The sequence below is a fragment of the Zingiber officinale genome, chromosome 8B (genome assembly GCF_018446385.1).
Source record: "Zingiber officinale cultivar Zhangliang chromosome 8B, Zo_v1.1, whole genome shotgun sequence".
NCBI classification, from domain to species: Eukaryota; Viridiplantae; Streptophyta; class Magnoliopsida; order Zingiberales; family Zingiberaceae; genus Zingiber; species Zingiber officinale.
This window is the reverse complement of record NC_056001.1, coordinates 99,210,491-99,223,376: the sequence shown is the minus strand read 5'-3', so window position 1 is coordinate 99,223,376 and position 12,886 is coordinate 99,210,491. Positions and strand designations below refer to the sequence as shown.

The window sequence follows — 12,886 nt, the reverse complement described above, 5'->3', positions numbered from 1 at the left end:
ATACTATACAATAAATTCTAAATACTTATAAGCTCTAAAAAAAATTACACTTGCACAGATTCAAATTATAAAAAATTATCAAATGAAGTATTGAATCACTCAACAAATTACAAGGAGCGCGGTGTATATATGTTTTTTAGCCAGAAAAAAAGTACTAGTTGAATAGGCGATAATCGAGGGAATAAATTTGACGAATACAAAAACACCTTTTTTATATATATATACTACTATACTAAATGTAGCCCTGAAAAAAAAAACGAAATATTTTTTTAATGATTCAATAATTAAAAGGTGTGAATTTTTATTCTTTTTTTTTATTTTCCATTTTCTCTTTAAAAAACAATCATGCGGTCGCGGCTGGCCCAGAAGGTTTTTCTGGCTTCGATCCGTACGATGATACTCTGTGGACATCGTGGAGCTGCTGCTCCGCAGGCCGTTCTAACCTCCGTCCAATCACCTCTCGACAACGTGGTCACCCAAAACCGCCCTGGTTTTCTATAAGACCGCCTTCTTCCCCTTTCTCCGTCTCGCGCAGCCTCTCTCTCTTTCTCTCCCATTCTCGCCCTCTTCTCGACTTCGTCTATCTCGTCGCAGCAGGAGTAGGAGGGCAGACTGCAGAGATGGGGCGGGGGAGGGTGCAGCTGAAGCGGATCGAGAACAAGATAAATCGGCAGGTGACCTTCTCCAAACGCAGATCCGGATTGCTCAAGAAGGCGCACGAGATCTCCGTTCTCTGCGACGCCGAAGTCGCCCTCATCATCTTCTCCACCAAGGGCAAGCTCTACGAGTATTCCAGTACCGATTCCAGGTGCGTCCGCTCCGCTCTTCTACCTTTTCTGCCTCTACTCGATACCGCACTCCTCCTCGTCCTAGCTTTCTACCTACCTACTTTGATGATCTGATTAATTTCTTCTTGTCCGATACTAATTTGTTGTGTTTTTTCCGTGGGTCATGTAATCTGTCTGCTACATCTATCTTGCAATGGGTGCAAGGTTATCTATTTTAGATGCTTGTAGTAGAAGCCAGGCGCTTCCAACCGGGGGTTGGTACAACGATTTTCTACACGAAAAACAATTTACTCATTCAGGGATGATCCATACCTAAACAACCTAAACAAGGACAAAAAGTAAAACTATCTATATTCGGGGTAATACTGATACATATATACTTAGCTTTTGGAGTACGTACCACGAGGATTCCATCCATTTCCTTACTTGTGACTGTAGTCGCTTGAGGTACTACTACTCCTAGGGTTCGATTGATTCTCTTTAGTTTACCTACTGCCATCTTTTATATCGGGGCATGCCACATCTCAACTATGTCGAGGAGCTAGGACGGGAATATTAATTAAAAACTACTGTAGACAATTTTTCCGTATTAATTTCATTAATGAATTAGTTTTTTTTTTTCGTTCTCCTGTTACTCACTCGATGGAAAGAGTGGATTCGGAAAGAAAGCACTGTAGATTAATTTATTTTTTAATTGTTTTTTGTACGTGTTCAAATAGGATGGAAGATAATTACCTTTTATCTTTCCTAATTTCTCTCTAAATGGTGTTCGTACGTAGTCACGAACTGCCTCTCGCGACTGTAAGCTCGCCTTGCGGGACCGCGATCGTCGGCTCCGCAGAGAAGGACGCGAGGCCGCCTCGTGTGCAAGAAATAGAGGAGAGCATGGAAAATAATTATTTTTGATGATACTAATGTAGCCAAAGGAATTATTTATATAAATTATCTAAATAATAAATGGAAAGATTAAAATATCTAAATCATAATAATTACAAATCGGAGCCATGTATATAATAAATTTTAAAATATTATTTTTATTATCAATTTGGGAACTTGATTATGATACCATATATGGTAAGTCTTGATTGATCAATATTAATTCGAAATTCTTATTCCTTATTATTATTTTTTACTTTGAATTTGATTACTAGTTTAATAAAACATAGTTTGGATAATAGGTTACGTTGGATGTAAGAAATTGAAAGCTATTAAGTTGTCACGTGTCATTAATTTTCACAAGTATACTTGGTGCAAGCATAAAAAATTAGATTTGTGATGAAATATGTCACTCCAATATTATTATACCATATTTTAGGAGTAACATTACTAATAGAAAGATGTAGTTAAGAAAAAATGGGCCGAAGCCAAATGAATTCAGATGTTACATTGACTATTTTAGGAAAATTTTATATTCAATTTTGGTGCTTTAGTGAGAAATAATTGATTACTTTTTAGAATGCCATGAAATGAGGTTTCAATAAAGTAAAATTGCATATCCACCAAGAAAACATCTATCTTTCGGAGAATCAATACTGTCTGCATCACTTTAAATATTTAGCTTTCTTGAATGATGATATAAAAAGAGACTATGAAAAATAATATCTTTGAAATAATGAATAATCCTTTTAACACCATAAATTAGCAAGCTCAATTAATAACAAAAGTGATGTCAAATCGGGTGACAGTGACATGATGTAGTTACCAATAATACTCCAGTACATTTAAGGATCATTTATAAGAGGAGAAGATGAAGATGTATAAAAGTTACCTATAATAATCGATGTAAAAATAAGGCGCACCATCCATTTAGCCTATTATAAAATCCTAGTAATGTATTTGCTCTGTAAAAAAAATACAACATTCAAAATTTGAGAAAAATTCAATACCAAGAAAATACCGAACATTGTTAAGATCTCGAATCAGAAATTCCTAATTAAAAAGACAAAGTTTAGCATTGATGTCTTCTTAATTATTACAGTAATAGAATATCATCCATATAAATAAAAAGAAATATGGTCAACATTATACTTATAAAATAAAGAAGTATCAAATTTTGAGTCATAGAATCCTTGAATGTATAATAAAATAGGTAGACGATAAAATCATTCAGGGGGGTTTATCAAATACCATATATAGATTTCTTAGACTAATAAACATGTGTTTGAAATTGTGGATGAATGAATCTGCTCCATAAATACGATTTTCTAGAGATGACCATAAAGAAAAGTATTGGAAAATTTTAATTGTTGTTTATTTAATTAGAGTTGATAATGTTAGGACCCGTGCGATCTAGAGGAGGTGTGAATAACTTCAATTATTTCTCTTTGATGTTTTATGCTTGTTGTTAATGCGCAGCAAAAGCCTTGTTTCAATCTTGACTTCATATGCACAACACCTTGGTTTATTTGGTATCCGTCTTCTTGAAGTGACTAATCCATCCACTCCTAGCGATCTCTTCCACTAAGAACTCTATCCTTCTCGGAAACTTTTCGAAGGCAAAGAAGCTTCTTAGAAACTCATTCCTACAAGAACGCAATAAGAAATAAGAAAGTAAAGACAAATATAATCAAAAACGAATTTGCAATCAAAACCTTGCTTGCTTGATCTCTTATAGCTTAGAAATGTCTCTTGTTAATATGAAAATATAACAGCACTATCCTCAAAATCCCTAAAAACTGGCCTTGAAGTATTCCTTGAAATTCCTTCTTTAAAAGCCTTTAGATCGGGGTTGATTTTCGCTTATAAGTTGACTGATCTTATCCGTTAGTCAATTGATATGGTATTTGACCATTGAACGACCTCTAAACTTTCTGAAATCTATTTGATTGGATCAATTATTAAAACATTAGTCGATTGATATAAATCATGATTCGATTGATCAAATCAGTCAAATCAAAAAAGTGAATCTGACTCACTTCTGTTCAATTCTGATCGGTATCAGTCGATTGATTTGAACCATCAGTCGACTAATGCTATCAATCAAATTGAATCAACTGAATCCGACTCACTTTTGTTCAATTTTTGAAGCCATCAATCGACTGATGTCATTAATTGAGTTGAATAATCAAATCAACTTATGTTTGGTTTCTAAAATTATCAGTCGACTGATACTTGAGTTTTACAAATATAGATCTCTGAACGAGCTCCATTTTGTAATGAAAATCGCCTTGTTTTGATATCTGAGTCAAAATTTATAGCATTTGAAAGTTTTCTCTATCGAAGCTTCCTCATTTCATATCAACTCTTTGTTGGACTTACGACCACTAAGTGTCTGGTCAATCGTAACTCACTTGGACTTTCCGTCTCATGCTAAGTGTTCAACTCCCAGTTGACCCACCTTGGAGCTAACTTAATTTCCAATTAGGTTTGCCTAGTTTCCAACTAGTTCCCTACCACTTAGCCCTACTAAGACTTCCATTGTCTAGTTCCCAATTAGGTATTCTACTGCCTAGCCCCGCTAGGACTTCTATTGCCTAATTCTCAACGAAGACTTCCATTGCCTAGTTCTCAACTAGGTCTTCCACTATAGTCCTAGTAGGAATTCCATTGCCTAGTTCTCAATGAAGACTTTCATTGCCTAGTTCACAACTAGGTCTTCCACTATAGTCCCATTAGGAATTATATTACCTAGTTCCCAACTACGTTTTTCACTGTCCAACTCCGCTAGGACTTTCATTACCTAATTCCCAACTAGGACTTCCCTTTTCCTAGTCCCAATAGGACTTTTACCATTAGTCTTACTAGGACTTGCACTGCATATTGATCAAATATCGAAATCTCAATTCAAGTCAACTCGAGTTTGGTCAACTCTAACAAAAGGTCGATTTCACCCATAGATAACTATATATAGCAATAATCTAACAATTGTAATCTTAATGGTTGAGTTGAATATGTCATTAAAATCAATACTCGGTTGTTAATTGAATCTTTTGGATATAAGATGAGTTTTATACCCTTCAGGAGACCATTAACACAATACTTGAGATGAAGACATATTTGAATCCCACAATATTCATAGAGGAGGTGTGAGAAATTAAATTCATGTCCCATTATAAAAAAAGAGCATCACACTTCATAGTTGTCATAACACGCTAAGTTAGATCTTTAATTGCTTGAGTAAAATATATTGGCTCAATAGGTTTACAAGAGACCACTAGAGCTCAAGGAATACTGGATAGCTATTAGTGGGCATCATCTATAGATGTCACTTAAAGAAAGTATGCAATAAGAAATATCCTTATCAGAGTCACTTATCGAAGAGGGTGAGGAAGTAGGTTGAGATTGTGAAGATACGATTTATGGCACATTCAACAAAAGAAGTTGATCATTTTCTCGATTGGATGATGCAACAAAGGAATCAATAGGAGAGGCCCCAAAGAGAAGTGGAGATTGAGCTAGATCTAGAATATCATCACTTCCGATATTAGCAGCATTTTTGGCCGAAGGAGTCGGACATCTAAGGTGATATAAAAAATGTACCACCTATATCTTTGAGGAGAGATTAAAGAAACTGCTGAAAAATAAAATGGACTCATCAAAAACAACATGCCATAAAATATATTTCTCTGATTGATATATGTAAGCAATCATACTCATGGTGCAATTATTGTAATCAATGAAAATACATTGCAGTGAACAATAGTTAAATTTATGTTTAAAATAGAAGTATAACTATGAATAACATGCACAACTAAATATTCAAAAGAAAATGTATCCGGAGTCTAATTAAAAAGTTTTTTCAAATGACACTTATGATTGAGTAATGTGGTCGTTAAAACTCGATTTATGAGATATACTGCAATACTAATAGCTTCATCTCAAATTTACATGAAACTGATACATTATGGAGAAGAGTCAAACTAGTTTCAATTATATGTCGATATTTTTTCTCAACAGATTCGATAAATAATTCTAAAAGAGACAAGATAATGATGAAGAAATTAATGTTTGTCTTCCAAATCAGAATAAAGAGAGAGTATTTTGTAATTAAAATACCATTCACTTATTTTGAAAATGACATAATATATTTAATAAATCATATTTTTTCCTCACATAATGGAGCCAAATATATTTGCTTAAATGATTAATGAAGTTAACATAATATAAGAAGTCTTGGTTAGACAAGATACGTTCAGGGCCCTAAACATCGAATGAAATATTTCAAGTAGAAAATTTGAAACATGATTAGCTGTAAAAAAAAGTTAACTTATAACTTTTAGCATTAATGTAGATCCTACATGAACTAGATTGGAAAGAGGTAAAGGAAGTAGGTAAACTATATCGATTGATAATCAACTAAACAATGCTTAGAGAATGATGATCAAGTTGAGCATGCAAAGTTGGTATATTGATGAGTTCACTAATAAAAATTTTGATTGAAGAACTTTAAAGATAGTAGATGTCATTTAAGATTCCATCATGAAACAATAGTACATGTTCCTCTATCTTCTATAAGATAATCATTATGATGAAATTAAAATATATATATATATATATATATATATATATATATATTATCAAGATAAAACTTACGTATGGAGAGAAAATTTCAAAAATAGAAATTCACAAACTTGAGTCATTGCATACTTGCATCATATCCGAGTTATAGTACGACATTACTTCTACAAGGATGTTATAATCTAGTGTGATATGTGAGTTGCTTTAATATCAATATACAATTTAGTAGATGAAAATTCTGATGGTTTACCAAGAATAGGTACACACGAGAATACTTTAGGAGAGACTCGTGAATCAATTGTTTGTTTTAAAGTTGCAGTATCGCCATCAAAATTTGAGTCAAATCTTCTAGTACATTCAATATAATATGTCCAATTCTGAGATAAATTTATCATCTTCTTTGATTATATGATTAATCATTCTTCTAGAACAATAATTTCTATTATGATCAATAATGAGACAGGTTTGACATTGTTTGGATTTCTTTTGGCCGCCTTGATGCGGTTGATTATCTGAGATCTAAAATAAATAATTTATTGTCCCCATTAGTAGTGTAGATTTATGGTGGAATGATGAAACATAACACAAAAAAGGAATTTATAACAATAGGATTTTTTTTCTCGTTTTTTTTACAGCTAATCAAGAAAATAAATAGAGAGAAAAATAAATGAAGTTGATTTCAAACCCAAATTAGGAGATGACTGTGGCTTTCTTAGACTCTGGCGATGAGTGGTTGTTTGTTGTAGCTTGCTGGAAAGAGAGGAAGAAGACTACTAGGAAGAAGAAGAGGTTCCAACTGGTTGCTGGAGAAAATAAATAGGAAAAGAGATGCTAGAGATGATGCTGGAATACTGGTCTAGTTGTTGGTGCCTGAACCGGCTCTTGATCTTACTAGTAATGGCAACAGAGAAAAGAGAAGGTTGTTGCTGGTCTCGGCAAAGAAGAAGAAGAAGAAGAAGAAGAAGAAGAAGAAGAAGAATTAGGGCTAGCTGTTGTTGCTGGTGTTGGTCTGTTTGCTAGGGGGAAAAAAAAAGAGTGCTTGCTGTTGGAAGAAGAGTGGGAGACGAGAAAGAAGGAAGTTGGTGGGAAGATATTATTGTTGGAAAACTAAGGGAGAAGAAATTAGGAGGAAGAGAATAAATCTAGTGAAGAGCACGACTTGTGATGGTTGTAGACGAAAAATCACGGAGGAGAAAAAGAGATAATTAGGAGGAAAAACAATAACAAAAAAAAGAGAGATGAAAAAAAAATGGAGAATAATTATGATATTATTACTTAGGCAAATGACTTACTTATAAAATTTGTCTAAATAAAAAATTAAAGATGATATACAATCATAATAATTAAATCATAGTAATAAATTTGATAAATTTAAAAATATTATCTTTTGTTATTGATTTATGTATCAGATATGGTAATGTTCGATTTGAAATCAATTCAAGATTACCATCTATTACTATTATTTTTGCTGTCATTACACAGATAGTGGTCTCAACCCCACATGAGGTCACCTTGTGCGGCTGTAGGCAGCGACCCTGTGCGAGGTTGCCTCATGCAACTGCAGGTAACAACCCTGCACAAGGTCGCCTCATGTGGCCTCAGGCAACAACCCTGTGCAATGTCACCTCGTGCGACCATGAGTTCACCCGTTGTGTTTTATTTTTTTCTTCCCATTCTTGGTCTTTATCTTCATCCTTTTTCCCCTTAATTTTTTTCTCTTTTCTTTTCCTTACTTTTTCATAATATTTTTTCCCGCTTTAAATTTCTTTCCTTAAGAATTCATCCTTAAGTAAATAGAGGGTTAGTAGACGTATATGCGCCTATTTCATCTTCATCTTCTTCCAAAGCCTCTAGGAGCAACTATTACCTCTGACTATCGATGCCTACAACTACTCTGAATGGTTGTTTTGCCCCTCTTAGTGGCAATTATGTTGTTTGTACAAAAGGTCTATGCCGAGCAATCTCAGACCTAGCAATCACATACAAGACGTCATGGCAGATCGGTATATACGATGGGCAATTCAATATGATTAACAAGAAGGGTGCATATTTAAGTTGTGCTTTGCGGCGGAGAGGAATAGACCACGTGGATTTGAACAGGAAGTTGACCAGTGCTTGAATAGAGTGAAAAATAAATTTGGCAAGTGATGGTCCTCCGCGCTTGGGCCTTTCCCCCTCCCTCCTTTCCTGCTTCTCCAGCTGCCTCCCAGCCGACCTTGTGATTATGCTTGTCAACACTCGTTAGCGGGTGCTGACATAGACGACGTGATCTCTCCAATGGTCAGTTATGTGTCACGATGAGTGATGCGGTGATGGGAGGAGACCTACTTGACATGGGTGGTCAACACCTAAGTGTCAAAGGATCGACCGAAAGATAATTACAGCAGCCGGTCGGGACGGTTAGGGCCCGACCAGCGGGTAATATATCCGAGTGAACAACCCTTCCAACTCGGGGGATATGATAAGCAGGCGCTCAAGTCGTATTACCAAGGTGCTAACGGAGACCGGATAGTTTGTCTGAACGGAAGAAGGCAGGTTACCACATAACTATTGCACGGAAGAACAACCTGAGGCCGCGAGAGCGGATGGGTCCCGGCCGATCGGCTACCCCGCCTGGCCAAGCAGTGGGGCATGGATGGCAGAGTAGAGTTCCGATCGAGTGATTATCCCGCTCGGCCCAACAACAGGACCACTGTAGTATCTCTCGACATCCTTTTGAGAGATAGTGCCGCTGACATAAGATATGGTCCACAGAGGGATCGTATGACTAAAGCTTCTACTGTCGTGTCAGGAATATGCATGCCCTGTTAAGGTATAATGTCAAGGGTACTTTCCTGACAAAGCCCTTTCATGGGACATATGGAAGAGCATGTTCATACCTCAAGAACGTGCACAATGCCCACTAGGCTCTATATAAAGGGGGGTCCTTCACCGACGGAGGTACACGTTACTATTGAATTCCATTATTGTTACCATTGCTATGCTTTTCCACATTTTCCGATAACTGACTTGAGTGTCGGAGGACCAATACCGGAGATCCCTTCCTTGACCTGACAATGCCGCCATTTGTTTTGCAAAACATAACGAAGTCTACATTTGATCAACGAAGCCATCACCTCCTAACTTTCCAGCTTCACGATTTTGGACAGGATCAATAAGAATGTAGCTCGGGAGAAAAAATACCTTTGTGTGTAAGAGAAAATCATACCTCCACTTGATACACTATCCTTCTATAATGTGGGGGGAGAGAGTCCACGTCGTCTGTAGGGTAAGCCGGAAGTCGTTTGAGTCGATGAAAAAGAGTCAATGGCCAGGGGGGTAATCACAGAGCCGTATGCGTGCCGTGGTTTAGCTATCTTCTAGGAATCACTTTCAGGGCATATTGCCCATAAGGGGCAGTTACAGGTTGCAAGGTACGATGAAGACTGTTGTTGTCCAGAGTGGTAGGAGGTTGAGGCCATAGAAAGCAGCTAGTGAGGATCCTTCTGCCCAATTAAGCTCCTTTGTGTGAGCGTTGGGTTGAAAGACTTGGGGTACTTGCAAGGGCCATTTCTTCATGAGGAGGATAGTAAGGAATTTTTGATGGGGAGTACTTGCAAGGGCCCAAGCGGGAGACTTGGGGTCTTTCCCAGGCGGCCGGGAGACCCAGAGTGCATCACATACCCCCTTCCTAACTGAATCGAGGAAGAAGTGACAAGACTTGATGAGAAAAGTGATGGCAACCCATCTCAGGCCTTGATGCTCCAGTGTTTGACGCCCTACCATTCACGACTCGGTTGCCCAGCTATTCACCGCTCGATCATTTAGCTAAGGCCAAGTTGTCTTAGCTACGATCCTCCGAACGGGAGACTTGGGGTCTTTCTTGGGCGGCAGACTCAGGGTGTGAAGGCAACCCTTCTCAAGCCTTGACACTCTAGTGTTCAGCTCCCTACCATTCACAACTCGATCGCTCAGCTATTCACCACTCGACCATTTGGTCAGGGCCTAGCGGCTCACTACCTTTGAGCAGGAGACTTGGGATCTTTCTTGGGTGGGAGACCTAGGGTGCATAAACATGATGACAAAGTATTTTTAACATATCAACAAGCAAATGTACTTTTGGTGAAGGACAGTGAGGTTTCCTAGTAAGAGGCCTCTCAAATGAAATTGAAAAATTTGTGTGCGCAACTATAAGTATGAAAACTATACATACGATTGATGTATTTATCAAACTATGAACCTCAGCTAAGATTTGAGATGAAAACTTCTGAAGCTCGATATGATTGCGTGATCGGGAGAAGTTGATGCATAATTTTGTTCATTGTGTGAATCTTGACATATCTGTAAGGAAGTGCAAAAAGAGATTCCCTCTTGATGTTAGTTTGTATATTGATTAGTTGGGTGTAATAACCCAATATTAGAATGATTTATCTCTGATAAATACAATTACAAACTCTAAACAACAACAACAAAATGTTGATTTATAAAAGATATAGAATTTGGAGAGAACTATTTGCCTTGGATGAAGAATTGTACAAAAGTAGCATGTAGCTATGACAAATAAAAGAAAGAATGTCTTTGAAAAATATGATGGAATGACAGAAGGATAGTGATTCAATGAAAACCATTGACTGAAATTGTAAGTACATTGCCTACGTGTTTTAGTTGTTTAGCTAATGTATGTGTACGAGTAACATAGATGTAAAAACATGATAACGTTCACGCTAAGCACTCCTTATCGTTTTTCCCATGGTGAGATGAAAAGAGGTATATCAGGTACTGAGCGGCTCCTTAAGTGGAAAGAATATTTGTTATAGCCGCGACTCAAACCTTTGTCCATTGATGCAAGCCTATCACTTGGATATTGATGCTATTTAGATTTATCTTCGAGCTTTTCCTCTTCGACCCAATATTTTTAATCGGACTTTATTCAACTTCACTCTTCAGTCCGACTTGAAGAAAGGATCTGATGGTATATGGATTTATTTTATAGCATCTCAAGTCGTTAGAGTCTTCTTCCAAGTAATCACATTCTCAAATGTTACATTAACATCATTGCTACAGTATAGGAAACCATTTTAATCACCCGATTAATCAAAGTTCTCAAATGCTACACTAACACCATATTACAAGAACTGTTACAGTAAATAACCCAATATTAAGGAAGTGCAAAAAGAGATTCCCTCTTGACGTTGGTTTGTATATTGATTAGTTGGGTGTAATAACCCAATATTAGAATGATTTATCTTTGATAAGCATAATTACAAATTCTAAACAACAACAACAAAATGTTGATTTACAAAAGATTTAGAATTTGGAGCGAACTATTTGCCTTAGATGAAGTGTAGAAAAGTGTCACGTAGCTTTGACAGATAAAAGAAAGAATGTCTTTGACAAATATGATGGAAGGATAGAAGGATAGTGATTCAATGAAAACCATTGACTGAAATTGATAGTACATTGCCCATGTGTTTTACTTGTTTAGCTAATGTATGTGTACGAGTAACATAGATGAAAAAACATGATAATGTTCATGCTAAGTGCTCCTCATCATCAGTCCCACGGTGAGATATGAGATGAAAGGAGATAAATCAAGTACTAAGCACCTCCTTAAGTGGGAGGAATATTTGTCACAACCACGACTTGAACCTTTGTCCATTGATGCAAGTGTACCACTTCGAAACCTACAAATTATACAATCCCTCTAGAGCATCAAGGAAAATGCCACTTCTAACAGAAAGTCAGTATAAAGACCTAAACATGATGGTAAGGAAAAGACATGATTTATAACTTAACTTGTTGAACCCTAAGGATCCTAAACTTGCATCCCATTAATGAGTTAATAAGGTTACTGATTTCCTAACCTTTATCATGATACAAATCGAAATTTAAGCTATAACATGTGATATTGAACAACTAGCATGTCAACAACATCATTCAATGGCCTTACTACATGGAATATGAAGATCCCCACATATTTTACAATATCTAAGGGACCATAAATTCTGATGAAACATCCTAAAATATTCCCTATATAGTAACCATTAGTTCCATAATTTTAAGGGTCATTGAATGTGTAAGGAACTAGGGCACTAAACACGCGAAAGAACAGCAGAAAACATCTAGTTCCTATCCAGAAGATCCATGCAAAAGGAAATCGTATACTAAGTACTAATTTTTTACATGAGAAAGTTATGCCTTTGTTGCATGCCCTTCGCAATCCCGACAGCAACGTTTCTTTAGGATGTAGATCTCAGCGCGATCAACACGTCCGCGCCTCTATGGTATCCACACGAACACGTTCTCCGTCCGTCTCACGAACTCACGAAATGGAGAAAGAAACAACCAAAGGTTGTGCTAGCAACCGCTTGTGGAAGTTTTGGCCAAGAGTGGAAGAAGGAAGAAAAGCAAAAGCCAAGAAGAGCACACCCACCCAAAAGGTCACTTCATCTATATAAAGTGACTTCACAAAAGGGTTTACTTTACCAAATAGGTTACTTCACCTAAAGGTTACTTTTACAAATAACTTTTGTATTCATCCAATGAATACAAAATATTTTTGTCTCTTGATCTTCCTTTTGATTAATGATATATTAATCTCTATTAATATTCATTAATCTTAATATGTTGGATTTAGAATATTGGATTAACCATTAACTCAA

The 12,886-nt window shown here is 36.5% G+C and overlaps 1 protein-coding gene and 1 long non-coding RNA gene across 2 annotated transcripts in view; one reads left to right on the top strand and one right to left on the bottom strand.

Annotated features, from left to right (window-relative positions):
• The first annotated feature begins 508 nt into the window (after window positions 1-508).
• The window catches only part of LOC122015840 (truncated transcription factor CAULIFLOWER A-like), a 64,304-nt gene continuing 51,926 nt past the window's right edge, over window positions 509-12,886 (top strand). The window contains exon 1 of the mRNA XM_042572904.1: window positions 509-808. Coding sequence (XP_042428838.1) covers window positions 621-808 — 188 coding nt within the window. The 5' untranslated portion in view covers window positions 509-620. The remainder of the gene's footprint in view (window positions 809-12,886) is intronic.
• The window catches only part of LOC122015841, a 61,749-nt gene continuing 51,584 nt past the window's right edge, over window positions 2,722-12,886 (bottom strand). Inside the window, exon 3 of the long non-coding RNA XR_006120979.1 lies at window positions 2,722-3,310. This is a non-coding gene — a long non-coding RNA (uncharacterized LOC122015841). The remainder of the gene's footprint in view (window positions 3,311-12,886) is intronic.